Source organism: Syngnathus typhle, linkage group LG22 (assembly GCF_033458585.1).
Source record: "Syngnathus typhle isolate RoL2023-S1 ecotype Sweden linkage group LG22, RoL_Styp_1.0, whole genome shotgun sequence".
In the NCBI taxonomy this organism is placed as follows: Eukaryota; Metazoa; Chordata; class Actinopteri; order Syngnathiformes; family Syngnathidae; genus Syngnathus; species Syngnathus typhle.
Genome location: NC_083759.1, coordinates 891,001 through 915,443, shown reverse-complemented (window position 1 = coordinate 915,443; position 24,443 = coordinate 891,001). Strand labels below are relative to the sequence as shown.

Here is a 24,443-nt window from a genome sequence, read left to right as displayed (position 1 = left end):
TGACCGTGACGGACGCTCAAACAAGCGACGCCCCACACCAACATGACGTCAGCGTCACTTCACTTTTAATAAACGATACAACAGCGCCGTCTAGTGTGCGTTAATGGGAACAGAATAGGTGCCATTCTGCAAATGAAACTCAAAAATGAAACAATTTGTGTATAGAAACTTTGTCCTGAGTAAAAATGAGCTTAAAAGATGTTTACAGTAAAAAAATAGATATATTGCAGAATATATTGATAGCGTGGGAAGGAACCTATTTCAACTCAATGAGGTTTTCAGCACGTAGAACAATAGATCAAATAAAATCAAAAATCAGTATTTGGCACATCCCGAAAAAGGTTCATAAATGCCCAGAGAGCGGTCAATCAAAACCTGCCGTGTCCGTCAATGGCTGAGCAGCCTGAGGCGAGCCAGCCAGCCTCCGAGCAGCGACGTCGACTGTTTCCCACTGGCGGCGGCGGCGGCGGCGGCGGCGGCGGGCTCTTTCTTGGCCGCCGCTTCCTCCAAGGGGATGGTGGCGCTGTTGTGCAAGTCGGCGCTGATGAAGCAGCGGCTGCCCCGGATGTGGTCCACGCCGCGGATGGACGGTTGGCGGCGGTACGGCAGCGGGAAGCATTGCTCCTCGTCGCCCTTCTCTTCAGTGATGCTGCTGATGCCGTCGTTGCTCAGGTAGCGCTGAAGACGGTGGCTTCCTCCTGCGTGAGGCCACGCCATCTTTGAGTGAAGCTTCTCGGCGGCTCCAAAACGGAGCGGCTCGCTTACCGTTCCTTCCCGGAGCGCCGCCGCGCCGGCAAGACACGGCCGAGAGAACCTCGGCCGGCATGGACATGGGTCGAGGTTTACCTGCACCTGCACGGACGACAAGTAGTTTTCACGACCTACCGTGATTCATATTTGACTGTCAACATTGTTTTTTCGGAGTTCTTGGCGTTCTCACCGCGTCCACCGTGGCGCTGTCGGAGTCGGACTGGAGCCGGGATGGGGACCGGGGCTGGGATGGGCAGATGGACTTGAGGAGCGTTGTCGACGTGGGTTCTGGCAGCGCCGCATGCCTCAGCATCCAGACAGGAGTGAGGAGACCTCGATGGTGCCTTGGCCTCACTGAGTGAGCAAGAGGAAGAAATGGCTGGAAATGAGCGCAGGAGGAAGCGGAAAGGTCAAAGTGCGCCACTCACTGGGCGCTGGAGGGAGGGGGGATGCGCAGATCCAAGATGGCCGTCTTGCCGCCATTGGCAGGGGTCTCCGAAGGTAGACGCCATCTGGGGAGGCCCGATGACGCCTGCAATGTCGTCATGGAAACAAACCTTGCAAGATCACGCTACGATGTCACGTGATGATGTCACGCTCGGTCCAACCTGAACGAGGGGGGGCCTCCAGCGCATGTTCTTGAGCGGCGCCGCGGCAAAGGCGCCGGCGGTTTCCGACGGCCTCTTCTTCAACACCAAAAGCACGTCGCCCGACGTTGCCCTCAACTTGGCCACCAGGTTCTTGAGCTGCCAGCCCACCTGGACCAATCACAGCGCAGCGTGGCGATGATGGGGCGGGCGGACATGCAGGAGAGACGGCGAGGTCGGCGTCACTCACCACTGTCTGCTCGTTGACTCGGATCACCTCGTCTCCGGCATGGATCTTCTTGGTCCTGTCTGCTGGGGACTAAAATTGAAAACCAATGAGAAGGACTGAGAATGAACAAGGTCGGGTCAAGCTAGCCTGGGGAAAATAATTAGCTGTGGATTAACTGATCACAAGGTGCTAACTCACGTTCTCAGTGGTTCCTGTAACGACGTGAAGGCCGTCGTAGGTGGACTTGATGTAGATGCCCTACAAGCAACACATCCCGTTAGTGCTGCACGCAGTCTATAAACCGGCCACAAGAGGCCGCCAAATCCCACCAGCACTCACCAGGCCTTCACCGGGCTTGATGTTACAGATGTGAACTTCCTCCACGCACGAATGGTCGCTATTGGACGGGTCGGAGGTCATCTGGGCTGTCTTCTCGCAGAGGCTGTTTAGAGCTTGAGACTGAAACACACACACACGCACGGGAGTGCTTTAGCGCAGGAAACTAGCAACCAACAGGAAATACCAAAATAAGCAGGAAACACTGGAGAACACCCCTCCCAGCTTTTTTTGCAACTTGGATTGGGTTCACAAGGTGAACGGAACACAGCTAAAGCCAGCCACACACACACGCACACACACCAGTATATCCCCATCGCTTGTGTGACGCTAATAATTAGCCTAGCTTCTTATTTCTTCCATTAATATTACAAGTTGATGCTGTTAAAAATGTTGCTTTTTGTTGCTGCCATTTTCTTTTTATTGGAAGTTTGGAAAGGGAAGAGAGACACAAGAGCGACGAACAAAAGGCTGGCCAACAGCAAGCGTGATCTAAGACAGGAAGTCGGCGTTCCCGAGCTGAATAAACAGCAGCACACAACATGGGACAGGAAAAGGGAAATGTGTGTGTGCATGTGCCAATATCAAAAGCAGAAGAAAAGGACTGACCACTTCCAGGCTCTTCTCTTCTATCTCATAAACGGTGAAGTCCTGCGAGGACAAAACACAAACACGAGTGAGGGTGGTGGGCGGCTTGGGCGAACTTTGACCAACGGCGGGATTAAAAAGGCCGCGTGAACGTTATTAGGATTAGAAAACAAGTTCCAACGTGTCGAAAATAGAGAGGCGGGTTCGAGCAACCTTCTGGACGGTGGAGGTGAGCTCCAGACACAGTTGGACGATGTTGCTTTTCGTGGACGTGAAGTCGCTGGCGCTCGTCAGGGGAGTCCTGCAAACATCATTTGTTGACATTGGGCCGAGAGAGAAGAGAAAACAACTTTTGCGAGCTCTCCATGCCGCCAGGCGTGTTTATTTTCTTATCATCGCAGATTGCCAGCGACGGACGTCTCACTCTGTCCAATGATATGTAAACAACAGCGACGCGTGCCAAACGTCGGGAATGTTCTTCAGGCTCGTACAAGCCTCACCTGGGAAAGGCGTGTGTGTTGTGCGAGTGTGTAAGGAGCTGCTGTGTCAAAGTTTGAGTGACACTTATTAGGGTGGTGAAATGTTTGGAATTTGGCTCATGTAGCATGTGAGCTAGCGGTTAGCCTCGGAGGTTTGACGCTCATCATCACACACCTGTCCATCCAGGCCAGCAGACTCTTGGCGGCGGCGATGAGCTCCACCACGGCGGTGAGGAAGTCGTTGGAAGGCCGGCGGGCGGCGCTGCTGCTGCCGTAGGCGGGGTTCTTGCGGCGCTGCGACACGGCGCCGCCCAGGTCGCGGTGAGCCAGCCTCATCCGGCCCACCAGCGTCTTCAGCTTGTCCGACTCCACGCCGTTGTTCTTCCGTTAACGAGAGACGTCGTCAGCGACTGACCCGATTCGCTTTCTAACGTGACGACGGCGTACCAGCGCACAGAGCAGGTCGACGGCTTCCAGCATGAGCTCCTGATGGCCCACCTTGAGCACGCTCAGCGTGCTCAGTTCCTGGTGTGTCATTTTCAGAAGCGTCTCCCCATCCACCTGCCGCCACCTAAAGGCCGGGAGGTATTGTTGCAGGCTGTCGTCCAGGCCTGGGCCGCAACCAAAACAACAGCAAAGCGTCCGGTCAGGCACGTGAGCGAAGAGTTAATCATTGAGCAAATATTTTGAGTTCAACTCAAACACACACACACACACAGTGGCGGCCTACTTATAATCGCAAGTGCTCGCCAGTGCTGACCGACTTACTGCAGACAAGAACATTCAAGAGCGGCGTGCACCTTTGCTAGCAGAAAGTGAGTGTCAATAGCCAGAGGCGTTTATTCTTTATCCTCAGCAAAGAAGCGGCTCTCCCTGTTAATGGTGTCGCCTTTTCCATTTTATCCTCCCAGTGAACAAACAAGCCAGTGCGGATCCACCTCCTCCCACCGCGAGTCCAAACTCCAAAGTTTCGGTTAGAATTTGGACTCCTTCCAATTGCATCTGTCCATCCCTTACGAGCGAGCGGATGTCTGTCACTCAACAGGGCGGAGGCCGCCAGCTGATTGGACCGCAAAGGCTTGTCGTGCGAGCCGCAACACGTCGATCGGTCCCGACACGCCGAGCTGGTCCCGGCTCATGTGATCAAACGAGAGACGTTTGACGGTTGTGTTCATTCTCAGACACATCGCCGCTCATTAGCATATGGATAGACATGTGTGACGTCACAGTGGGCTAATTAGCCACACCCCTCCCTGGCAGCCTGTTGCTCAGCCAATGACTTGACAAGCCTAAGAACCACTTTGACGGTTCGAATCACAAAAGAAAACTAGCGCGTTGTTTGTGCAAGTCTAAATTGGAGCGTGAATTGTTGTTTTACTGCCTTGAGCTCCCTCGAATCCCAACATGGAGCTGCTGACTTCCAACAGATAAAAACATGCATCGACTTGATTGCGTGCTTGCATGTTTTGCGCGTGCAGGTAAGTTGATGATTTGCAATGTTGCTCGCTCTTCTTACCTCTCATCCAGTCTAGGACTTGCTGAGGGCTCCATGCGCTCACGGCCTCCATGTCGGACTCTTTAAAAAGTGGAGATGATCCTCGGCGAGCGCCCATAAGTCATGATTATTAATTATTACAGATGTTTTCTGTTGTGCATGGTGCTGCTGAGTGAGAAGTCAAGTGTTCTCCTCTGGTGAACGTTACAAGTGGGCGGGCAGCGGTAGTGTTGGCTCGTGAGCGAACGATTCGTTCAAAAGAACGTTTCTTTTCAGTGAACGAGTGAATTCAATGTGCTTTACCGACACCTACTGGTTGAAGTCATATGAACCGAAAAAAGAACGAATCACTTTAGTAAGTTAAAAATAAATGAATAAAAAAGTGTAGCGAACGATGCTTTTGAACAAATATTTCGAGTGAACCGATTCTAAAGATTCAGTTCACTTCAAAGAAGCGGAATGCCGTGCAGGACAGAGTCGGGTTACCTCAGCCCCGCCCAACAGTTCTCAGTCACGTGATCGCACGAACCAACGGCAGTTGGCTTCTTGAGCTTGAATGACACTAAAATATTTCATTTTTGGTTGCGATGATGGCAATCATGTAACATCACATCTAGAAGGCCAGCAGGGTCTTTTCGAGCAAAAAGAAAAAAAGCGACTTTGAAAGTCTGATCAATGGTGCCACCGAGCGGCGGATGTTGGTATTGCACACCTTTCAATGAACATGACGCTCAGGTGGAAATTCAAGGTTTGTTTAAAAAAGCTAAACAATTTGGAGTCAGTGCCAAATGTACGTAAATAAATTCATTTAAAAAAAATAAAAAATGAGCAAGCCAAAATCTAAATGAGTCCGAGAGTGGCGCGATAAGCAATGAGCCAACGTTTGAACAGTACACAAATTTATTTTGCCATGTGCATTTAGAGCTGGTATTCGGGGAATTCAAAGACGACTTCTTTGCCTGTGAGCTTCTTGTAGACGCCGGCGAACGTTTCCACCTGAAACCATGAGACACGTTTGAGGACCAACCGCTAAAGGCTAGAAAATAAAGAAATACAATACAATAATCAAATGTGCACTGCATGGTTTGGCCCCCCAGTAATGGCCCCAAAAGGACTCTGGGAAGTTGTAGGAATATGCTGGACGTCCATCCTCGCCGACAAAAGTCGGGGACGCAACTTTTTCTGCGACGCGGTGGAAAGGGAATGTACGTCATAGCACGAGGCTACGCTCCCATACGCCACAGCGACAGAGCCAGGGAGAAACTCCCTGGATGTCCGCGTCGGATCAGAGCTGTCCGACTGGCTCGCCGCAGCGGGTCGCACGTACTTTGTGTTCCACGTTGATCTGCTGCGCCTTGTCCAGGTGGACCTTGATGAGTCGACTGCTGTCCAGCTTGACGCGGATTCTCTTGCCCACTATCTCGCTAGGGAACACCAGGTCCTCCAGGATGGCGTCGTGAACGGACGTCAGCGTGCGGCTGGATGAAACCACAGCAAAAGAAGCGTGCCGATGAGTTTTTCGGACGTCGAGGCGAGTGTTTGAGGCTTCAAAATGTGCACTGCATGGTTTGGCTCCCCAGTAAGGGCCCCAAGAGGACTCTGGGAAGTTGTAGGAATATGCAGGACGTTCATCCTCGCCGAACAAAGTCGGGGACGCAACTTTTTGTACGACGTTGTGGAAGGGGAATATACGTCTTGGCACCAGGCTACGCTCCCGCACGCCACCAAGACAGAGCCGGGAGAGAAACTCACCGGATGCCCACGTCGGAGTCACCGCAATGTGAGCGGCACCGAGAAAATATTTGCGCTCACCTTCTGGGTCGCTTCTGCTTATTCTTGATGCGACTTTTCCGGGTGGGTTTAGGCAGAATTCTCCTCTGAAAGACAACCGTCACTCATTAGTCGAAGTCAATCAAGCACACCAACATTATTGTCTTCCCTCCTATATATTCTTATATCCAACTGCATTTTTTTTGAAGGTGGTGTCAAATGTGCACTGCATGGTTTGGCTCCCCAGTAAGGGCCCCAAAGGGACTCTGGGAAGTTGTAGGAATATGCAGAACGTTCATCCTCGCCGACAAAGTCGGGGACGCAACTTTTTGTGCGACGTGGTGGAAGGGGAATGTACGTCTTGGCGCGAGGCTACGCTCCCGTACGCCACCGGGACAGAGCCAGGAGACCAGCTCGCTGGATGTCAACGTCGGTTCAAACAAAGGAGCCTTTTCTAATGCAACTAGCTAACCTGCGCAATGAAGACTACGTGCTTGCCGCTGAATTTCTTTTCCAGCTCCCTGACCAGGCGCACTTGAATCTTCTGGAAGGACTTCAGCTGAGGAACGGGAACGAAGATGATGATTGCTTTCTTGTTCCCCGAAACCTCAATTTCCTGTCGAGAACATCAAACAATTAGTCACAAATTTAAAAATCACATTATCATATGGCAATATAGGGAGTGTGCGCTGCATGGTTTGGCTCCCCAGTAAGGGCCCCGAGAGGACTCTGGGAAGTTGTAGGAATATGCAGGACGTTCATCCTCGCCGACAAAAGTCGGGGACGCAACCTTTTGTGCGACGTTGTGGAAGGGGAATGTACGTCTTAGCACGAAGCTACGCTCCCGTGTGCCACCAGGACAGAGCCAGGAGACCAGCTCACTGGGTGTCCACGTCGGATTGACAGCATGCAAACCAAAATGACACTAAATCCACATTTTGTTTGTCAAAGTAGATATTCAATTTCACCTTTGCTGCTGTGATGTTGAGTTCTCTGAGCTGCGCCTTGAGGTCAGAGTTCATCTCCAGCTCGAGAAGAGCCTTCAGGGCCACAAGACAAGGCACAGCATTGAATATAAATCATTGTTATACCTGGAATCACCTTTAACACATAAATCTGACTCTCCATCTTACCTGGGAAATGCCAGACTCAAACTCGTCTGGTTTTTCGCCATTTGGCTTCACTATCTTAGCACTCGTGCTGAACATGGCCGTTGTCTCTGCAAACAAAACAACCACGGTTAAAGATTTGGATTTTAAACAGTGGGCAACGCAACGCACATAACAGATCGAACTGATTCCGATTTCTAACATGTGTACTACTAAATTAATTGATCGTCAATATAGTACACGCTATACCTTAGAGTTGAGGCAGTTAGCCATATTGCTAAGCTAACGCTGCGAAAAGGAGCTTGGCAACGCTAAACAAATCCTGATGCGAAAACACTTTTACCATGAGCACTTTCGAAAGATTAAATTAGCGACTTGTAGAGGGGAAAACGCGCTATCGGGTATCCACGCTACGGTCTCCAAAGTCGCTGTTATAAGCGAACACATGCACGGCCTGCTCGGCGGATCCAGCATTCAACTGAGCGAGTCAGCCACGCTTTGTTGTGTCTTCTAAAACTGCAATCCGTCGTCACAAAGCGCTCAATCTAAGACATCATGCATGTAGGAGTGTGGACGAGACAAAAACGTGTCCATTAAAGCTTATTTTGCCACATTATGGGGCAAAATAGTCCATCCAGCCAGAAAGTCGCAACCAACCTCAGTCAACGACGGCCAAGGAAGAGACCGGAACATCGCGAGAGTGGCATTCATGCGCAGCTGCGTGAGGGTAGAGTATCGCGAGAGAACGTTGGATCTCGTCATCAAAGTATCGCGAGAGGCCCGCGATTAGACACCCGGAAACAAGATGGTTTAATTTTGAAAATAATGATTATTTTTACCGGTATTTCCAAAAAAACGCAATTTAGTTTTTAGTTAACTATAATAATGATTTGAAAAAATAAGATTGAAGCATGACAAGATATAAACGATTAAAAAAATCACAAAAACAAATGTCTAGTGTCTGTAATTGAATAAACAATAGAACACCTCTAACTGGATGTTAAAAAAGGCTTTAGATCGCTAGTCCAGGACAACTTTACAGTGTTAACTTCAGCGATGTTACTGAGCCAAATAAGAGAAACTCACACCTTTGTTAGAATTGAACGTTTTATTTACATTGTTATCAAAATCAGATGAAACAAATATAATGCAGAACATGTGGTGTGGATGACAAAGAAAGCTCTTTGCGAAGCGCACGTCAGTTTGACGATGAAGGTGGCTGGCTCTTTATGAAAAATGTGCATCCTGAACCACATGACAAATTTCCGTTTGACAAAAACTTTCGCCCACTTTGTCGCTGCCAAGGCGCAGGGGTCAAACTCAAGAGCCAGACCTGGCCCACCGTGTCATTATATATGGCCCGTGACAAAAAAAATAATTTCAACTTCCACGATCCTTGCTCAAATCTGAACTAAAATCCATATGTGTAATAAATAATAATATTGAGATTTTGCAAGAATGAGTTCTGTCAGCCGATATTGAGACAAAAAAGTCACAAGAACATAGTAGATGAATGTTTGTTTACAAAAGTCCGATTCGTCTCGCCTCGGATACAAGGGATCCAAAAAAATCCTCTCCTACTGGACGTTCTTGTGCGTGTGCAGTGTTTGAGTCTGTATGCGACTTTCCTCCAGCGTCATGAAGCAGCCACTCATCTCCTCCTTGACTGGCACGCCCCCCGTGCCCAGGTCGCAAGTCATCACCATGATGGGACCGTTGCCACCTTTCAGGTGCACCTTGATGTTGTCCTGCACCACACACACACAGATATACAATGAACACCATGACAAATGCATAATAAGGCACATTTCTGAAAATGTTTACCTCTGTTGGCGCCGGGACTTCCAGCCTGGTTTCCTCCGGCGCTTTGATGACAATCACCGTCTGCTCCTGGAAGGCGGCGAGCTGGCTGACGTCCTCGTGCGTGACGTAGGCCGCCGTGCGCATGCGAGTTAAGACAAACGTCACGGCTGACTTTCATTTTTCAAATCATATCGTTGTACTTTCCTATGAGGCTGCAAAGGATATCTTGCGTTTTCTTCATTGTCCGTCATGTCGAAGAGTTGCTGTGCGCAGTTCTTGATGAGGCTGTCCAGTGTGCGCTCCTCCAGCTTCAGGTTCTCTAGCTCCTTCTTGAATTTCTCCTCAGTTTTCCAAAGGAAGTGGGAGATTGGACACTGTCCTCTGGATGGGCACAACAATTGTATTTTGGACTTTGTCATCATTGGGTGCACGCAAACACTCACACGTGTACTCACATCCACTTGACCCTGCGGGACTTCCTCTGGACCACGCTGATGCTCTCCAGCACGCCGACGATGTCGTAGACGTCACACTTGCGGGTCTGCAGCCTGCTGGCCGCCTGGTGGAGGTCCAGCCAACTGTCTGGAGACGCTACCAGGAGCTCCAGGAGGCGCCGGGTCAGCAGCACCAAGGACATGTCTGGAAAGAGGACACATGAGAATGACACAATGATACATCTGGAAAAAAAAAATTCTTTAGTTACCATACTTAAATGAAAGGACAACACACACCATTTTTGAATGGCTTCTTTGTCTGAAGATCCTCTTTGCATTGAATGTCCACACTGCAAAATAAAACATTTCAAACAAAATAAAAGAAAGAATGCCTCAAACTTTGCACACGACTTTCTATTTATGGCGGTCGGGCTCTATTCACAAGTAAACGCTTACCTTGTTGTGATCACTTTTGGAGGATCGTGCAAGGTTGGACTTGGCACCTGAAAGGAAGAAGAGTTCAAAATATTGCAATCTAACTACGCTCTAAGCGTTAACCACCTACAACTCTTCTTAGTCTACACCAGTGACGAATAGGAAGAAGTGACCTGCTGAGGTGGTTGCGGAGACGGAGCTTCAGGAGGACCACCACTTCCATCTTCCTCCATCTCTTCCTTCATCTCTTCCTCCACCTCTTCCTCCACCTCTTCCTCCATCTCTTCCTCCATCTCTTCCTCCTCTTCTTCATCATCGCCAGCGTCTGCGACGCCCCACTGGTCGTCCTCCTCCGACGACTCGGCCCCCCAGGGATTGATGATGCCCCCGAGGGAACCGTCCAGGTAGGGCGGCATGATGGGGATGGCGTCGCTGTTGACGCCGTTCCTGGAGATGTCCTCCGGCAGGAAGTGCTCCTCGCAGATCAAGTGCTGCTCCGACGCTTCCTGCTTGTCCGTCTCTCGCAGGGCAGCCAGCCATACCTAAACAACATCATCATCATCAGCATCACTTAGAAAACCTGATTTTGGCTAAGACTTCTATCTTGTAAATAAGACGATGACACTCTAAGCTACTTCATGAGTGCAAACTTGTGCAAGCGAGTTGACTTTTAAGAGGTAAACAAAAGGTCCAAACTATCGCTGGGGTTGCGAAGTCCTCAGCCACCGTTAGCAAACATGCTAACACGAAATGCACACTACAAGGCGAAGAGAATCCATGCAAAAGTTAGCACCGCAGCTAGAATCGCTAGAACCAATGTTAATATTGGGGCGAAAGTACCTATTTAAGGTGTGTTTGTTTTGGGATGCAGTCACGTGTGGCTACCTTGACCCGCGCCGGGTCTTTGGGGAACGGGAAGAACCTCTTCGGCGGTCGGCTCAAGACGCCCCGGTTACCGTTGAGGATGCGGTTCGGACACCCGGAAACAACACACTTGACCATGCTTAGCGCTCCAAACTCCACGGAAGTCCAAATAAAGATATCCCGTTGAAAGTTGGCACGTTTTTGAGAAACCGGAAAAGGCGTGTCGTTGATGCGGAAGTACAACAATGGAGGGAAAAGGGCTGAGTCGTTGTTGTTTTTATATAGCGCCCTCTAGCGGAGGCTTTGCATATGGCGTCCCAGAACGACCTCACTATTTCCGAACTACTCGTTTCACATTTAATGAATTATGTAACTATTTTAGTATTTATTTATTCATTTTTTAAGTAGTTCACTTATTTCAAAACGTATTGAATTATTTCAACAGTGGGTTCATTTGTGTGAGGCCCTCTATGACCTAAGAAGAGGTGACAATCTGAGTTGCAACACAAGATTTATTCCGAAGAGCAAGAGATGTCAAACACCATCATGATAAATATATATGTATATATAAAAAATTTCACCATTGAAATGAAAGTAGCATGTAGCAACTCATGAATTCTATACGCAGCAGAAAAGACAAACAGAACTCATGCCATGTGCATGGAAAGCCGGCAAAAAGTGACAACAAAAAACATAACAATGCTTTTAAAAAATGTTTTGACAGTCCTGCAAAGAAAATCAGCATTTCATTTTTTTCATTTTTTTTTATAATACCGTATGCATTTGTTCACGGTCGGTAGTTTGTACATGTGATGAACATCTAGTCTAGCGTCTGTCTTTGAATTGTGCTTTCATCTTCTGGTCTTGTAGAACTTGAAGACATTTCAATGTCCCTTTCGATGCAGAGCATCTTGACAGCCGCTGGTTGGAGAAACTCTTTGAGCATTTCTTCCATCTGCTAGTATTGCTCAAATAGCTTCTCAATCTCTAGTAGGTCATAAGACAAATTTGTCAAGCTCCCGCTGAAGCTTGACGGCATCATCGCCAAGTTCATCATTTTGTTTTTCCAACACTGAAGAAACACGATTCATCTTTACCACGTGAAAATAATGTCAACAATATTCTCCGAAAAGCTCGGGACACCTGCAAAATGATGTAACAATGCAAAATACGGTAAAAAGGATATGAAAAATGAGGTGCTGATTGTTCCAAAAAAGTACATTGGCTCTCTTTGTTCACTCGATTAGAAATACAGCAGTGCCTTGATTTGCGAGTTTTTTTCGAGATACAACCAATCATTTAGTGATTGATAGAACCCAAACGGTGCAGCAACACATGGAGAAAGACAAAAAAACAGTACAGAGTCGTTCATTTTTTATCCTCTGCATAGATTAGAATGACTAATAAAAGTGTTGTACTGCCCCCATGTGGCCGAAGCGGGAACAACAGAAGGAGTTGCATTTCATGAATGCAATGTGAATTGATCGCTTTTGCATTCATTTCAATGAGAAAAGAAGATTTGCGTTTGAGTGCTTCTAGTTAGGAGTACGGTCAGGATTAAATCAAACTTGCATCTCAAGGCACCGCTGCAGTCGATGGACAATTCCAAACATAGTCAATGTTGTGTTTTTTTTTTTTTTTCTTTCTCCCACATACAAGTGAAATGTCTGCTTTTTGACGCAGAAGTCAACACTTTACATTTTTTTCTTTTTTTTCTTGACGTGTTCAGACGAGCCCCAATAAAGTGCATGCATGTCAGGAAAAAGTCTGCTGGGTGGACGATGAGTGCAAATGTACAATGAGCGGTGTGTGTGTGTGTGACCCTGTAAGTCCAGTCGCCCCCCCCCCCCCCCCTTCGACCCCCACCTACACGCAAACACGCACACGTAAAACATGAAAAGATGGAAACAAAGGCGTCGCTGTGTGTTCGTAGTCAAAGTGGATTACAAAACCAGTAAAAACATCAATCAATCGGCGATCAATGATAGTTGAATTCATAGGAAATTGCATATACCCAAACTTTTTTTTTTAAATATAGATTGCATCTGAATAAATCATGCCAATATTGCTGTCCCACCAGCTCGTTCACGCGGCTCGTTGACCGACCGATCGATCGATCAATGGAGAGCTATCAATCAATCAATGAGTGGCAGATTGTCTCCTACACTTGGCCTTGAACTCTTCTCTCCCGCTTTGATTGCGCTTCACGTTGACCATCAAATCAATCAATCAATCAATAGATAAATAGATTAGCAGCTGTACGTCACATTATATCAGGTCATATGAAAATGTACAAAAGTTGGATGTTGAATCCAAACAGCCAGACGATTAAAAAAAAAAAAAAAAAGTGGTGACAGCATGAATGTGATAGCAGAGCGACAGTAGCTTACAGCAGCAGCAAATAAAAAAAATCAATAATGATAAAAACAACCTTTTGCTTGTGTTGTGGGCGGGGGGGGGGGCTACACTTGGATGCCCTGCACGGCCTGTCGGATGTTCTCCAGCAGCGCCTTACTCTCCGGGCTCTGGTACTGGTCCTGGTGGCTGTACATGTCCGTCAGAGCGCTCACGTACGTGTCAAAGTTTTGCTCGTTCATCGGCTCCTGCTGGCGGCAGAAAAGCCACGTTTGGGGAAACGCCTCGAGACAGACGGACGGGCAGACGGTTGCCGTGGTTACCATGTGCGGCAGTTGGATGTTGGCCAGGCTGTTGATGAGCGACTGGCTGAGGTTGGCCAGCTCGTGCAGCAGCGAATCGTTCTGCTCCTCCATCACTTTGTTCTCCTCCTCCATGGACTTCAGGCTGCTCTCCATGGTGGTGATCTTGCACGAGGTCGGCAAATCAATCAATCAATCGCATTTTCTTGAAGCCTTCGAACTGAAGTGAAACATTTCTTACTTGGGTCCTCAGCTTAATCATATCCGACTCCGCTTGATTGTTGGACTCGTTGATATCTTTGATTTCTTCATCCAGCTGTTTGATTTCCTCGTCGTTTTCAATGCCTGCAGCCGGAAAAAGAACCAAGAGGCGCAAATGGCGTTTGTTTCCTCGGCCGCTCGAGTCTCACCTTTGCCGGCTCTCTGCTTGATTGTCAGCATTTCCACGCCGCTCATCCTGGCCTTCTTCATGGCCGAGGATGCCCGGGGACAACCGGAGAGACTGGAGGGAAAAGAGGCGCATGGTTGCAGCCGGTTGCCGCGGCGACGGGATGCAAACGCTCTGGGACGGCTCACCTCCGGTGGGTCAGGAAGCTTCCGCTGACGTGGCCCGAGCCGTCGCAGCCCGGCGTGGGACACGTCATGCCGTCCGTCTTGCCGGACTTCCAGGCCAGCTGAGCGCCGTTCACGTGGTTGTCCTTCTGCCGTTTGGCCGCCAGGGGGCAGCCCGAGGCGCTGCGGTGGGACGCGTACTTGCCCGTCACGTGACCTTGGCCGTCGCAGCCTGGCACCGGACACCTGCGCGCCCGCGGCCGGACCTCTCGTTCAGATTTCGCAAAAGTATCGCTGACCCGGCGAGAAGAAAGACGCTCACTTTATGGGCTCCTGCTCGTCTTTGTCTTCTTTGCTGTGGAGGATTTTGATGCCGCTCTTCTTGGCTCGGGGACAACCGGACAGGCTGAAGGACCGACGGACGAGCGCTTAGCAAACCGCCCGGACGTCACGGCGGCGACTTGCGTTACCTGCGGTGCGAGGCGTAGTTCCCCGTGATGTGTCCCGATCCGTCGCAGCCGGGCGTGGGACACCTGAGGGGCACCGCCGCCATTTGTCGTTATCGGCACGCAAACGGAGGAGATTTGCACCAAACTTTCCCATTCACCTGAGCTCTTGCGCGTTGGAGGCCATCATCCCGCGAAGGTTCTTGTCGGCCAGCTGGCAGCCGGACAGCCTGCGCGAGATAAGCACGAGAGCGTTAAAGGCCCAGGTCGGGCGGGATTGGCCTTCTTACGTGAGGATCTCCTTCTTGGGCTCCTTGCAGGGCGAGTACTTGAGGTGTTTGGGGCTGGGCGCGGCGCTGGCCTCGGCCGGGTAGCGCTGCTCGTCCAGCAGCTCGTGGAAGGCGTCCAGCTCGTCGCCCTGGTGGGAGCGGACACGAGATGAAGGTTCTGTTTGCGAGGGGCGGGCCTCCTCACGTCTTCACCTCTTTGTCCACGCCTTTGATCTTGGTGTAGTCCAGCGGGAGGTCCCAGCAGTCGGCTTGGCTCAGCTGGTAGCGGCGACTGTTGAGGAGGGCCTGACGCTGCGGGGACATGGGCTGCAGCGGCGTCAGAACCGTCCCGCTGCCCTCCGGCCCGCCGGGTTGCCCGCCCGCGTCCACCCCGCCGCCGTCTTCCTCCTCGTCCAGGTCCCCCTCGCCGCTCTGACGCAAACATCAGATAGCCTTTTAGGGACTCGGTCGTCGCTAACATGAGCTGGCTGTGGCCCCGCCCCTCTACCTGCATCATCATGTCGTGCATTTTCCCTCCCACGGCGTGCGGGAGCTCACGACACCTGGTGGACAGATTGAGGATGGCGGTGGCGGCCATGTGCGCCGCCTCCATGTCGTGCGTGTAGTCGAAGCTGCTTTTGCTGCACGTGCTGCTGGCGCTGCTGCCGCCGCCGCCGCCCAGAGACAAGCCCACGCCAGCCAGGTCGCCTCCTGGGTCGCCCATGGGGTCGGCGCCGCAGCTCAGGCTGCTGCTGCTGCTGCTGGGCGCGTAGCTGCTGGTGGTGCTGCTGGCCGGGCTGGACGTCTTGCTGTACCGCTTGGCTACGGGCCACAAGATGGCAACGCACGGAAGGAGATTTAGCCGCGATTGCACTCCAATCCTGTAGATGGTGCTAAAACGACTCTTCCAAATTGGGAATCTTCGAAGGGCTCACCGTCATACGCCTTGGGGGAGGTATCCCGGCCGTGGTGGGGCTTGCCGAGCGGGCCCCTCTTGCCGTAGGCGCCGTGCTGGCCCTCGTAGCCGCCGTAGTCGTAGCTGGTCTTGGAGTACTTCTCCAGCTCCTTGGCCAGGTTGGAGCGCGGCGTGCTGGTGGGAACGTTATTCTTGTAGCCGTACTGAGGAATCTCCAGCTGCTTCACGAAGCACATGGGCCTGACGAGACAACGCGCTCGGCGTTGAGCCCATCTACGTTTGCCGCTCGTCGAGGAAGCGGCCGTTACCTGAGGACGCGGTCGGACGTCTGACTGGACTTGCTGCTGCCGCCGCTGTCCATCACGTGACTCTTCTCGTGGACCTTTGCCACCTTCTCGGCCGCCGCGATGGGACAACCCGACAGACTGGGGGGGTGTTGGATAAGGAGGTCATAAGGACACGCACACACATTTTATTTGCTAAAGAACATTTGTTTCCTTTTGAATCCGTGCGTGGAAGCTGCAGAACCATATCAGAGCTGCTTTCCTCTCAATATGGCCGCTCGCCACTAATTGACCATCCACGTCGACTATTTGAACGCGGGAAAAGCCAGCGCCACATCGGCCCCCGCAGCTATGCGGGCGTTTCCATGGTGACGGCCAGACATGAAAGCCCGTGCGGCGCTGCGGCGGCTCACTAACAGATGCTACGTTAGCTAGCGCCGCTTTGTCTGCGCGCTCCCAGAGGGGCTGTGCCACATAACGCCTAGCGATGCCTGACGAGGCGCCCGAGCGGCTTTCGCTCGTCAGCTGGAGACAAGCGAATGATCTTTTATATGACGTACAATAATAATAGTATAAATAATAAGTGACACCTGCAGCACTTTTAGCGCCCGCCCGCTTTAGCACCAGCTTGCTGACTCACCTGCGGTGCGAGTTCCTGTTGCTATTGACATGCCCCCGTCCGGAGCAGCCGGGGGTCGGGCACTTTAAAACATTCTCATACATGGCAAGGACTTGACAGGAGAAGATGAGAGAGACAAGGAGGGTTAGGAGCCGACAGGAGAGTTATCAGGAAAACAGCGGCGGCGTCCGAGCGTTGACGGGCGAAGGCGTGCAAAGGTCAGGGGAAGAAGCGGCAGGTGGAAGTGGACAGTGAAATGAAGTCCAAGCAATGTTCGGGCAAGCTCAAAATGACAACGATGTAGGAATGAAAAGAGGATTCTTCCGCAGTCATCTCCAGCTCTCCAGGCATGCAAATCACGGCGAAAGGAATCCCGATCGCTCATGCCGATTTCGGGTGAGTCACGTGTGCCGAGACTTACTCTCAGGGGGGACGCGGTCTTTGTGAGGGCAGCCGGATAGGCTGCGGTGGTGCGGGTACAGACCGGTCACGTGACCCGTGCCGTCGCAGCCCGGCGTCGGGCACTTGCTCTCCTTCTTCTCCCCTCGCGAAGACTCTGGACGAGAGGGCAGGAACGGCGATGAACGGACAGATGTTGGATCTCCACGTGCGCCTTACCTTTGAGGTAGTAGGCCCTCTTGAGTCCGTCGTGGTGCATCCTGGATTTGCGTTCCTCGCCGTGCACGCGGTGGTGATGGTGGTGATGTAGATGGTGGCGCCTGGGTTGCTTGTGCTCCAGCCGGTCCTTCATGACTTTGGCGCGCTCCGACTCCAAGGCGATGGCCTTCTCCAGCAGCGAGAGGTTCCCCTTGGCCATGTCGAAGGTGTCGTCGGAGCGCTCCGAGGCCACCGAGGCCGTGTCCTCGTCGAACTCCCGGCCGTAACCTCGGGACGCCGGGCTCAGTTGCTCCTCCAGCTTCAGCAGGTTGACCATGTCGGAGAAGCTGCGCTCCGGCGGGCCGTCGTCGTCCTGACAACCCGGCTCGTACCTGAGAGGACGGCAGGAACAAGAGTCAGCTTGGCGCAAGATCTGACTGCTGCTTTTGGTGTACCTGTTGAGGTGGAGCGCCCCCTGCTGGTCGGCGTGGTTGCGCAGTTGGTGGTGGTGGTGGTGGTGGTGGTGGTGCGGGCGGTCGTCCGGGTGCGTCTCGCTGAGTTTGCGGGCCAGGTCGAAGCACTGATTCCTCAGACACTCCAGACTGCTCAGACACACTTCCTCCTCGCTCTCGTCGGCGCCGAGGCCCAGCCGCCCGTTGAGGCCGACGTCGGGGTAGCCGTCGTCCGGCAACACGGTGCCGTGGCCCTGCGCTAGCAGTTTGAGCGAGTCCACCGTCTCCCTGACCACGTCGCTATCCAAATCCACGCTGAGGTCGGCCTTCCGCTCGCCACCGCCATCTTCCTCGTCCTCGTCATCCTCGTCTTCGCCGCCGCTGTTGGAGGAGTTGCTGTTCATCTCCGACTCGCTCAGGGCCTGGTAGGCCGCGTCTTCTGCGATCTTGCCCAGGTTGAGCAGAGACTTGGCCACCAGCTCGTCGTAGTTCTCAAACTCATCTCCGGGGCCGCCGGGACCGGATCCGGAACCCGGAGCTGGACCTGTGATGCAGCTGTGGTTGTTGTTATCATCCTTGTGGAGCGGAAGAAGCTGCTTAGATTGTCCACTTGGTGGGTAGTCGACTGGCAAGGAGAGAAATCGGCGATGTAGGATCACACAAAGCATTCACACTTTGCTTTTTTCCGTTGAGAACTCACCCCGTTGATGCTCGAGCTCCTCCTCTTCCTCGTCCTCCATCTCGTTGTGTCCCGCTGGCGGCGCGACGGCGTCCTCCTCCGGCTGCTCCTCCTCCATGTCATCAGAGAACTCGTCCTCCTCCTCAGCCTTCTCGCCCGCGTCCTCCTCCGTGACTTCTCCTCGCTCCCTCTGGTCTAAGCCGTCCTCCTCGCCCTCTTCCTCCTCCAGATCCTCCTCCAATTGGTCGTCGTCCTCGCCGAGGCAGGAGGCGCCGAAGGCTCTCCTTTTGGCGGCCGGCTCGAGCGGTTGCTTCTCCAGTACCTTCCTCTTCTTGGCCAGCGGGCATCCGTAAACGCTGAGGAGAAAATGGCGTCGTCGCACTTCAAAAAATGCCCATTTGGAGATGAGAAAGGCCAAAGCAATCTTTCCTCTTGAAAAATAAAACACAATAAAATCAAGAGGAGTAATAACGGCGCTTATTCAAGCGGGGCTTCAATTACACAAATCCCATAATAGTCATCAAGTGATGGCAAAAGTCAGCTTTAATTGCTCCAAAACAGGCAGCGCAATTACGCCCGAGCCTAATGTGGATTTGAGGAAATCAATTAAGGCCATTTCCATATGAAAGAGCTTCTTTTTCTCTTTGGGATGCAAATGCATGCAGGAGGGAGCCAACCTTTAAAAACAGCTTTCCAAAGACAATCATAATAATGCCGAGCCATGTTGGATTGTTACAAGGCGACAAAACGTTACAAAGAGCTTTGCAAATCACAAATATTGACTTCATGATGGCCACTAAGTGTCTGTGTGTATACATACAAACATCAGCTGTGCTGGAAATCTCCATTTTTGTGCACATGAAAATGATCAGAGGCAAAGACATTGCGGTGTGTGTGTGTGTGTGTGTGTGTGTGTGTGCGTGTGTTTGACCTTGGCCACCTCACTGTCTCCCGCCAATTAAAATTCCAGCAGTAATTAAAGCAGATCAGAAACGAGGGAACAGCGCTGCAAGGGCGAGCGACTGCGCATGGTAATTAGGTGGTGTGTGTGTGTGTGTGTGCGTTCATGCGTGTGTGTGTGATGCAGATGGATTTCTCATGCAATTCTCTGTGAGCGTGTGTTTGTTTGTATTGATGGCGTTGTTAGCATGTTGCTATACTGGCACAGTTTGACGCTATTGACGCTAAATGCTAATGTAGCATCCCGTGTCGCCGGAGGCGGGTAGCTTCTTCAAGCACACGCTAACAATGCCGAGTGGAGTATTTGAAATCGATGTCGTGGCTTCGCCGGCTGAGAGCATCGGCTCTGTTGCCATGGTTACCGACCATCGGCTATACCTGGAGAAGCGAGTGGAACACCTAGCGTGCGCGAGAGAGTCGTCACGGCGTTTACGAAATCAACTCGGCCATTGTACAGTCGCCGGGATCAACAACAACAAAAAAAAAAATCTGAACGACTCAATTTAATTGACACCGAACTCAGTTGACCCCAATTTGCGAAAAAGTTTAGTTCAGTTTGGAAAATCTTGCCACTGATTCCGAAAAATGACAGGTAATGATATTCGTCGTGGGACAAAAGGATTCCATCGGACGGAATCGACGCCCCCGGCAATGCCACCCATCGACTCATTACCGTGGCAACCGTAAGCGAGACGGGCGAACGAGACGGGAGGGTGTCGCCCAGGCGAGGAGACGAAATGAGGGGCTCGCCGTTGCCATGGCGAGAGGGAGGCCGCATCCCTCCCGGCCGTTGTACTGCAGCATGCACACGGCCCTGTCGCCATGGAGACCGCCTCCGGAGAGCAGCGGAGGTAAAGCCGGCCAGACGCCAAAGGTACACAGAGAGAGAGAGAGAGAGAGAGAGCGAGGGAGGAAGAGAGTGTGTGTGTGAAAAAAGGATCAAGAGTGTGAGCAAAAGAGAGAAAGATGAGCAAGAGTAAAGAGAGAGAGAGGGAGTGTGAAAAAAAAAAAAAAGATAGAGAGAGAAAAGTCAAAATAGCAACAGAGAGAAAAAGTCAACCAAGCGTGGGAGAGAAAGAAAAAGGAATAAAAGGAGAGAGAGGAACACACGGGCACACTTTCCCGCACACGCGTGTCGAGGAGGCGGGTCATCCCTTACCTGCGGTGTCTGGCGTACTTCCCGCTGACGTGACCAGAACCGTCGCAGCCCGCCGTCGGACAGCTGACGAGACAGACAACCCAGCGTGTCATCATTACTATTCATATCCAACAATGGGATTATGATTTCGAGCAAAATGGCCGACATTTGGAGTGTCATCACAGCGACGCTCGAGAGTTTGTGGAGATGAAGCGTCTTAGGTAGGAGCATCCTTTAGTTGACTGTGACTCACAATTTGCATCAAACCAACAAAGTGTGTGCGTGTGTGTGGGAGACACGACGCGGTGCGTGAAAATAGATTCGCAAACACAAAACTGCACGCAAGCCCGACTTTGACCTACCTGAATAGTTCGGGGGTCACGGCCTCGGCGACAGCTTCGCACCGCGGCACGCAGACGGAGGACAAAAAAGAAACACCCGAGTCAAAAGGGAGAAAGGAGGAGCCAAAAAAAGGACAAATAAAAGGCCAAGGAGAAGGAGCGATTGGAAAGGCCCACCTCGCACTCCTTTGGATCTGGTCCGATGCCGTTTGTCTGCCGAGTTGGGCTCCATCTGGACAGGAAGTGACATCTTCGCCACGCCGGAGCAGAGCCGAGGATGAAGAGCGTAGCTGGCTGGAGCGCGGCGTGCGGACGGCGAAGCGGCTCAGATCTCCTCCTCCTCCTCCTCCCCCTTGCTCGTCCTCCTCATCATCTGCAAAAGGCAGCAGAGGTCGTGAGGTCAAAGTTCATCTGATGCCGTCGGGCCACCGAGAAGGACGGGCAAGACTGCAGTGCAGCAGCACTTCTCATCCACATGGAAATTGTCTCCGTGGCCCGCCGAGTTCATTTGAGGCCGCCGCCGCCGCCGCGCTCGCCGAGCACCCGCATCAAATACCGACTGCACGCCCCCTCCCCTCCTGAGAGAAGAAAGCCCCCTCCTCCCTCCCCTGATCTTCAATCCCACCACCGAGTGTGTGTGTGCGTGCACAAGCGTGTGATGGAATGTGAACACATTCAGTGAGTTCACAAAATAAAATAAATATAAGTACGCGGAAAAGTACAACAACTGGAAAGAATGAACTTTTTAGTCGGCACACAATAGCAGGCACATCAAATAAAACATGGCATTAAAAAGGGGAAAAAAAAATGGATGGAAAGGCGATAAATGGAAGAAACTGCGATTGTGCCAAATCCAGATTGCGAGCTTGCATCTGGTGAAGCTTCAGCCTGTGCGTGAAGAGGCGTCCCGCACTGTTTAGTATTCAGACTGACACTCTGGCTGTCTGCTCCAGTCTGATGCAGCGCTCGCTCGCAACGGAGCACACAATGCAGCCGAGCCGACACACCACGTCGCGTCGCCTCGCATCGCTCTTGTGACGGCAAACAAACGTGCGCTCGCCGCCGCCGCCAGGCCGCATCAATAATACAAAACAAACACAAGCCAAACGTTTCATACAGCGTCACGTGTTTGCGCTCGCTTGCGAATATGATCTCACCACCACGTCATAAAACATTCACACGTCTAAAAGTACGAGTGGCTAGGCACCCATCTATAATTTTGTAATCTTGCTAGCATGCTGAAATATTGGAGTCGGTCGTTGGTGCAGTACCGCATTGTGCCACAACGCGTCAAGTGGCAGCACTGAGCTGAACTGGAAACGACGCATACTTGGTATCGATACTCGTCCATCCTTAAAGACGTGCGTGCGTGCGGGCAATAAGCATCTTGGTCAGCAGGCAGTGCCCCCTGTGGGCCGGCTGCGGGGACGACTCGTAAATGAATGATTCGATTGCCATCCACATCGTCTTTCTGTCGTTGTTTGATCGTCATAAATAAACTCATTTTCACCACTGGGTGAATGCGACCTTCTTCTACCGCGGTTTACAAAAGGACAGAAAAACCTCCGAACTTTTTTTTTCTGGTGAAAGAAAAGAGTCTACAATATTTTCTCCAGTCCAAATGGACTCAAACTGCTGTCTTAAGTGAGTTCGTAGAAACGATTGCAATATTGCTGAGCGATTAGAGCAGCAACATTGCGGCTCCCGGCAAAGTTGAGTCCAAGTGCGATGCAAATGAAATCGGCGAGTGGGTCCATCAACTCGGCACCGGCGCAAATTATTTACATACAAAACGTCTGATTCTAAAATAACGCTGCAGCGTGCAAAAGTTGTTCAATTAAACTCGTATGAACGTGCGTGCGTGTCCCTAATGAAGTGTCCGTTGTCAGGCATCGTCATGTCAATACAGTATGACAATAACACTTCGGATTTGGGAGAGCTGGAAAATGATCAATAGCATAAACGGAGGGATGTTGACAGCAGTATTTTGCAAGTGCCGCATTGCATGAGCACGTCGAACGGGCAAAAGTGGCGGAAACCGAGGACGCCGAAGCCGCTAACGTCGTCCCCCCCCCCCCCCCCCCCCGCGGAGGCGCGTGCACAACAGTCACCTCGGCCAGCTCGCGCACGCGCGCCAGCGAGCGAGCTCGGGGAATGACAATGTGCGGAGGCGAGGCGAGGAGCGCACGCGCGTCGAGGAATGACGACGGAAAAGCCAAACATACCGCAAAAGACACGATGGCGGCGACTCCTCTTCTTGCTCTCTTCGTCCTCCTCGCGCTCGGAGCGGCTGCACGCACTCTCCCTGGGCGTCTCTCTCTCCACCTGCTCTCTCTCTTTTGTCGCGCACTATCTGGCCATGCCTTCACTGGAGGGAGGGAGGGAGGGAGGGAAGGAGGAGAGAGGGGAGATGGAGGGAAGCCAGACAGACGCGAGGAGGAGGAGGAGGAGGAAGATGGGATGTTGAGACACTGCAGAAAATGAAGAGGAGGAGGAGGAGGAGGAAGGTTTACCTCTGTGGCGTGTTCTTCCGTGTCCTCCTCTCGCCTCGACTGGCGGCCGCGCGCACGCAAGCCAAATAACGCGGCGGGGGCGCGCGAGCTCCTTCGCCTCTCCCTCCCCCCCCCCCTTCTTTTTCTCTCCGAGCCTGTGCGCGTACACGGCGTCTTTTGCACGCACGCGCCTCCCGCTGGGAACAAAGACCAACTCCCTGTCCACTTTTTTTGTTTGACTAGGATTGACATGAGGGAATATGACTTTTCATAATTGAGGAATGTGAAGCGCAGCAGACTTATAAAACGAGAAATATTTTAAACATGGGTGTTGCTCTGGAGGTGTTGTTTTCAATCAAACCTTGCTGCTGTGTCGAATCCATTTGGTCACGTTGCGCCTGTGCAGTAAAAAAAAAAAAAATATATATATATATATATATATATATTATTTTTTAATGTTATTTGTTATTAATAAAAAAGACGTCAAGCCTTTGGTCCTTGCAAAGAATGAAGCCAAGGTCCAAAAGTGAGAAAAAAAAAACATGTCTTACCTTCAACTGTCACAATTTGAAGGCCTGTGAGGAAGAGAGAAAAAAGTCATGATGGCAAAAGAGCCTGCTCGACAATTTGCTGTCAATATTCGACTGGATCCAATGTTTTATGCGGAATCTATAAGCAATCGTCCTTTATTTTAACGGAACATTTTATTTTGAAGGTGTCATGACCCCACCAATGCGACTGGCAAACAAAGATGTCTGGCCTCGGTGACCGAGCCCGGCGGGTACGGTCCAGTGCGGCTTAGTCGAACTCGAGTGAAAAGTTGAGAACGTGTCTGTCTGCCGTCACGGCTTTGGACAGAAGTGAAGTTTTGCGGCCGCGGGTTCTGAGTGAGCGCCGACCTCGGCAGAATATCCCGCCCGCGGAAAGTGGAAAAACTTCACGCATCGGCTGTCGACTTCCTCCGCGTTGCACTTGTTCCTTCCCTCCAGCGGGGCCGCCACCGCGTTTCCATGGCAGCAAAGCGGCGGCGTTACTAATGAGGCGGCACCGGCAAGGGGGGGTGAGCGTGCACAGATGACCTCTGACCTGCGTGAGCCGCTCTCTCTCTCTGCCTGCGGTCAGGCACTCTGCTGGCTGCCAGGAACGCGCAGAGTGGAGAAGA

General features: G+C 51.7%; 4 protein-coding genes, 1 long non-coding RNA gene and 4 other non-coding genes across 10 annotated transcripts; 1 reads left to right on the top strand and 8 right to left on the bottom strand.

The window, feature by feature from the left end:
• Positions 1-43: 43 nt before the first annotated feature.
• cnksr3 (cnksr family member 3) lies at positions 44-4,682 on the bottom strand. Of its 2 annotated transcripts, none has more exons than XM_061269535.1 (13): positions 4,486-4,682; positions 3,417-3,580; positions 3,145-3,350; positions 2,704-2,791; positions 2,512-2,553; positions 1,906-2,025; positions 1,765-1,824; positions 1,588-1,656; positions 1,359-1,508; positions 1,179-1,282; positions 941-1,104; positions 766-852; positions 44-698 (listed from the first exon to the last, which is right to left on the bottom strand). In XM_061269535.1, the coding sequence occupies exons 1-13, from the start codon at positions 4,580-4,582 to the stop codon at positions 388-390; spliced, it is 1,662 nt and encodes a 553-aa protein (XP_061125519.1). In that variant the 5' UTR covers positions 4,583-4,682; the 3' UTR covers positions 44-387. The 2 variants fall into 2 exon arrangements, with proteins under 2 accessions (XP_061125519.1, XP_061125521.1); XM_061269537.1 differs by lacking the exon at positions 4,486-4,682 and adding an exon at positions 3,770-3,911.
• On the top strand, positions 3,576-4,491 carry LOC133146163 (uncharacterized). Its single transcript, XR_009711332.1, has 3 exons — positions 3,576-3,784; positions 3,881-3,942; positions 4,015-4,491. It is a non-coding gene; the product is annotated as an uncharacterized LOC133146163 (long non-coding RNA).
• Positions 4,683-5,346: 664 nt separating the features above from the next.
• Positions 5,347-8,073, bottom strand: rps7 (ribosomal protein S7). Its single transcript, XM_061269539.1, has 7 exons — positions 8,001-8,073; positions 7,368-7,453; positions 7,203-7,274; positions 6,707-6,850; positions 6,277-6,341; positions 5,792-5,942; positions 5,347-5,460 (listed from the first exon to the last, which is right to left on the bottom strand). Exons 2-7 carry the CDS (start codon positions 7,440-7,442, stop codon positions 5,383-5,385), a joined length of 585 nt encoding a protein of 194 aa, XP_061125523.1. The 5' UTR covers positions 7,443-7,453; positions 8,001-8,073; the 3' UTR covers positions 5,347-5,382.
• Positions 5,532-5,748, bottom strand: LOC133146972 (small nucleolar RNA SNORA73 family). The gene has a single exon (XR_009711461.1). It is a non-coding gene; the product is annotated as a small nucleolar RNA SNORA73 family (small nucleolar RNA).
• LOC133146970 (small nucleolar RNA SNORA73 family) lies at positions 6,015-6,232 on the bottom strand. Its single transcript, XR_009711460.1, has one exon. It is a non-coding gene; the product is annotated as a small nucleolar RNA SNORA73 family (small nucleolar RNA).
• LOC133146974 (small nucleolar RNA SNORA73 family) lies at positions 6,452-6,668 on the bottom strand. Its single transcript, XR_009711463.1, has one exon. It is a non-coding gene; the product is annotated as a small nucleolar RNA SNORA73 family (small nucleolar RNA).
• Positions 6,915-7,132, bottom strand: LOC133146973 (small nucleolar RNA SNORA73 family). Its single transcript, XR_009711462.1, has one exon. It is a non-coding gene; the product is annotated as a small nucleolar RNA SNORA73 family (small nucleolar RNA).
• A 359-nt stretch (positions 8,074-8,432) lies between the features above and the next one.
• On the bottom strand, positions 8,433-11,105 carry e2f6 (E2F transcription factor 6). Its single transcript, XM_061270860.1, has 8 exons — positions 10,901-11,105; positions 10,189-10,557; positions 10,037-10,083; positions 9,878-9,930; positions 9,602-9,785; positions 9,372-9,527; positions 9,168-9,282; positions 8,433-9,091 (listed from the first exon to the last, which is right to left on the bottom strand). Exons 1-8 carry the CDS (start codon positions 11,015-11,017, stop codon positions 8,921-8,923), a joined length of 1,212 nt encoding a protein of 403 aa, XP_061126844.1. The 5' UTR covers positions 11,018-11,105; the 3' UTR covers positions 8,433-8,920.
• A 2,236-nt stretch (positions 11,106-13,341) lies between these two features.
• On the bottom strand, positions 13,342-23,416 carry myt1la (myelin transcription factor 1-like, a). Its single transcript, XM_061269713.1, has 22 exons — positions 23,303-23,416; positions 23,015-23,157; positions 20,967-21,162; positions 20,811-20,844; positions 20,470-20,532; positions 18,372-18,706; positions 17,241-18,296; positions 17,044-17,178; positions 16,644-16,734; positions 16,028-16,144; positions 15,739-15,959; positions 15,312-15,625; positions 15,017-15,235; positions 14,825-14,952; positions 14,696-14,764; positions 14,559-14,621; positions 14,411-14,494; positions 14,113-14,334; positions 13,947-14,038; positions 13,778-13,881; positions 13,558-13,701; positions 13,342-13,482 (listed from the first exon to the last, which is right to left on the bottom strand). The coding sequence occupies exons 3-22, from the start codon at positions 21,037-21,039 to the stop codon at positions 13,342-13,344; spliced, it is 3,705 nt and encodes a 1,234-aa protein (XP_061125697.1). The 5' UTR covers positions 21,040-21,162; positions 23,015-23,157; positions 23,303-23,416.
• Positions 23,417-24,443: the final 1,027 nt, after the last annotated feature.

Bases quoted from the DNA above. Each gene is read 5' to 3' on its own strand.
- cnksr3 (XM_061269535.1), bottom strand. From the start codon at position 4,582: ATGGGCGCTCGCCGAGGATCATCTCCACTTTTTAAAGAGTCCGACATG. The intron at 2,026-2,511 runs GTCAGTCCTTTT...TGTGTGTTTCAG, and splicing joins AAGAGAAGAGCCTGGAAGTG to TCTCAAGCTCTAAACAGCCT. The intron at 1,509-1,587 runs GTGAGTGACGCC...TGATTGGTCCAG, and splicing joins GAGTCAACGAGCAGACAGTG to GTGGGCTGGCAGCTCAAGAA.
- rps7 (XM_061269539.1), bottom strand. From the start codon at position 7,442: ATGTTCAGCACGAGTGCTAAGATAGTGAAGCCAAATGGCGAAAAACCA. The intron at 6,851-7,202 runs GTGAAATTGAAT...TGTTCTCGACAG, and splicing joins TCAACATCACAGCAGCAAAG to GAAATTGAGGTTTCGGGGAA. The intron at 6,342-6,706 runs GTTAGCTAGTTG...GTTGTCTTTCAG, and splicing joins ACGTAGTCTTCATTGCGCAG to AGGAGAATTCTGCCTAAACC.
- myt1la (XM_061269713.1), bottom strand. From the start codon at position 21,039: ATGTCACTTCCTGTCCAGATGGAGCCCAACTCGGCAGACAAACGGCAT. The intron at 17,179-17,240 runs GTAAGGCGCACG...CCTCTCGTCCAG, and splicing joins GAGGGCCTACTACCTCAAAG to AGTCTTCGCGAGGGGAGAAG. The intron at 13,702-13,777 runs GTAAGAAATGTT...ACCTCGTGCAAG, and splicing joins TGATTAAGCTGAGGACCCAA to ATCACCACCATGGAGAGCAG.
- e2f6 (XM_061270860.1), bottom strand. From the start codon at position 11,017: ATGGTCAAGTGTGTTGTTTCCGGGTGTCCGAACCGCATCCTCAACGGT. The intron at 9,786-9,877 runs GTGTGTGTTGTC...TCCTCTTTCCAG, and splicing joins AAAGAAGCCATTCAAAAATG to ACATGTCCTTGGTGCTGCTG. The intron at 9,283-9,371 runs ATATCCTTTGCA...TCGCATGCGCAC, and splicing joins GACAATGAAGAAAACGCAAG to GGCGGCCTACGTCACGCACG.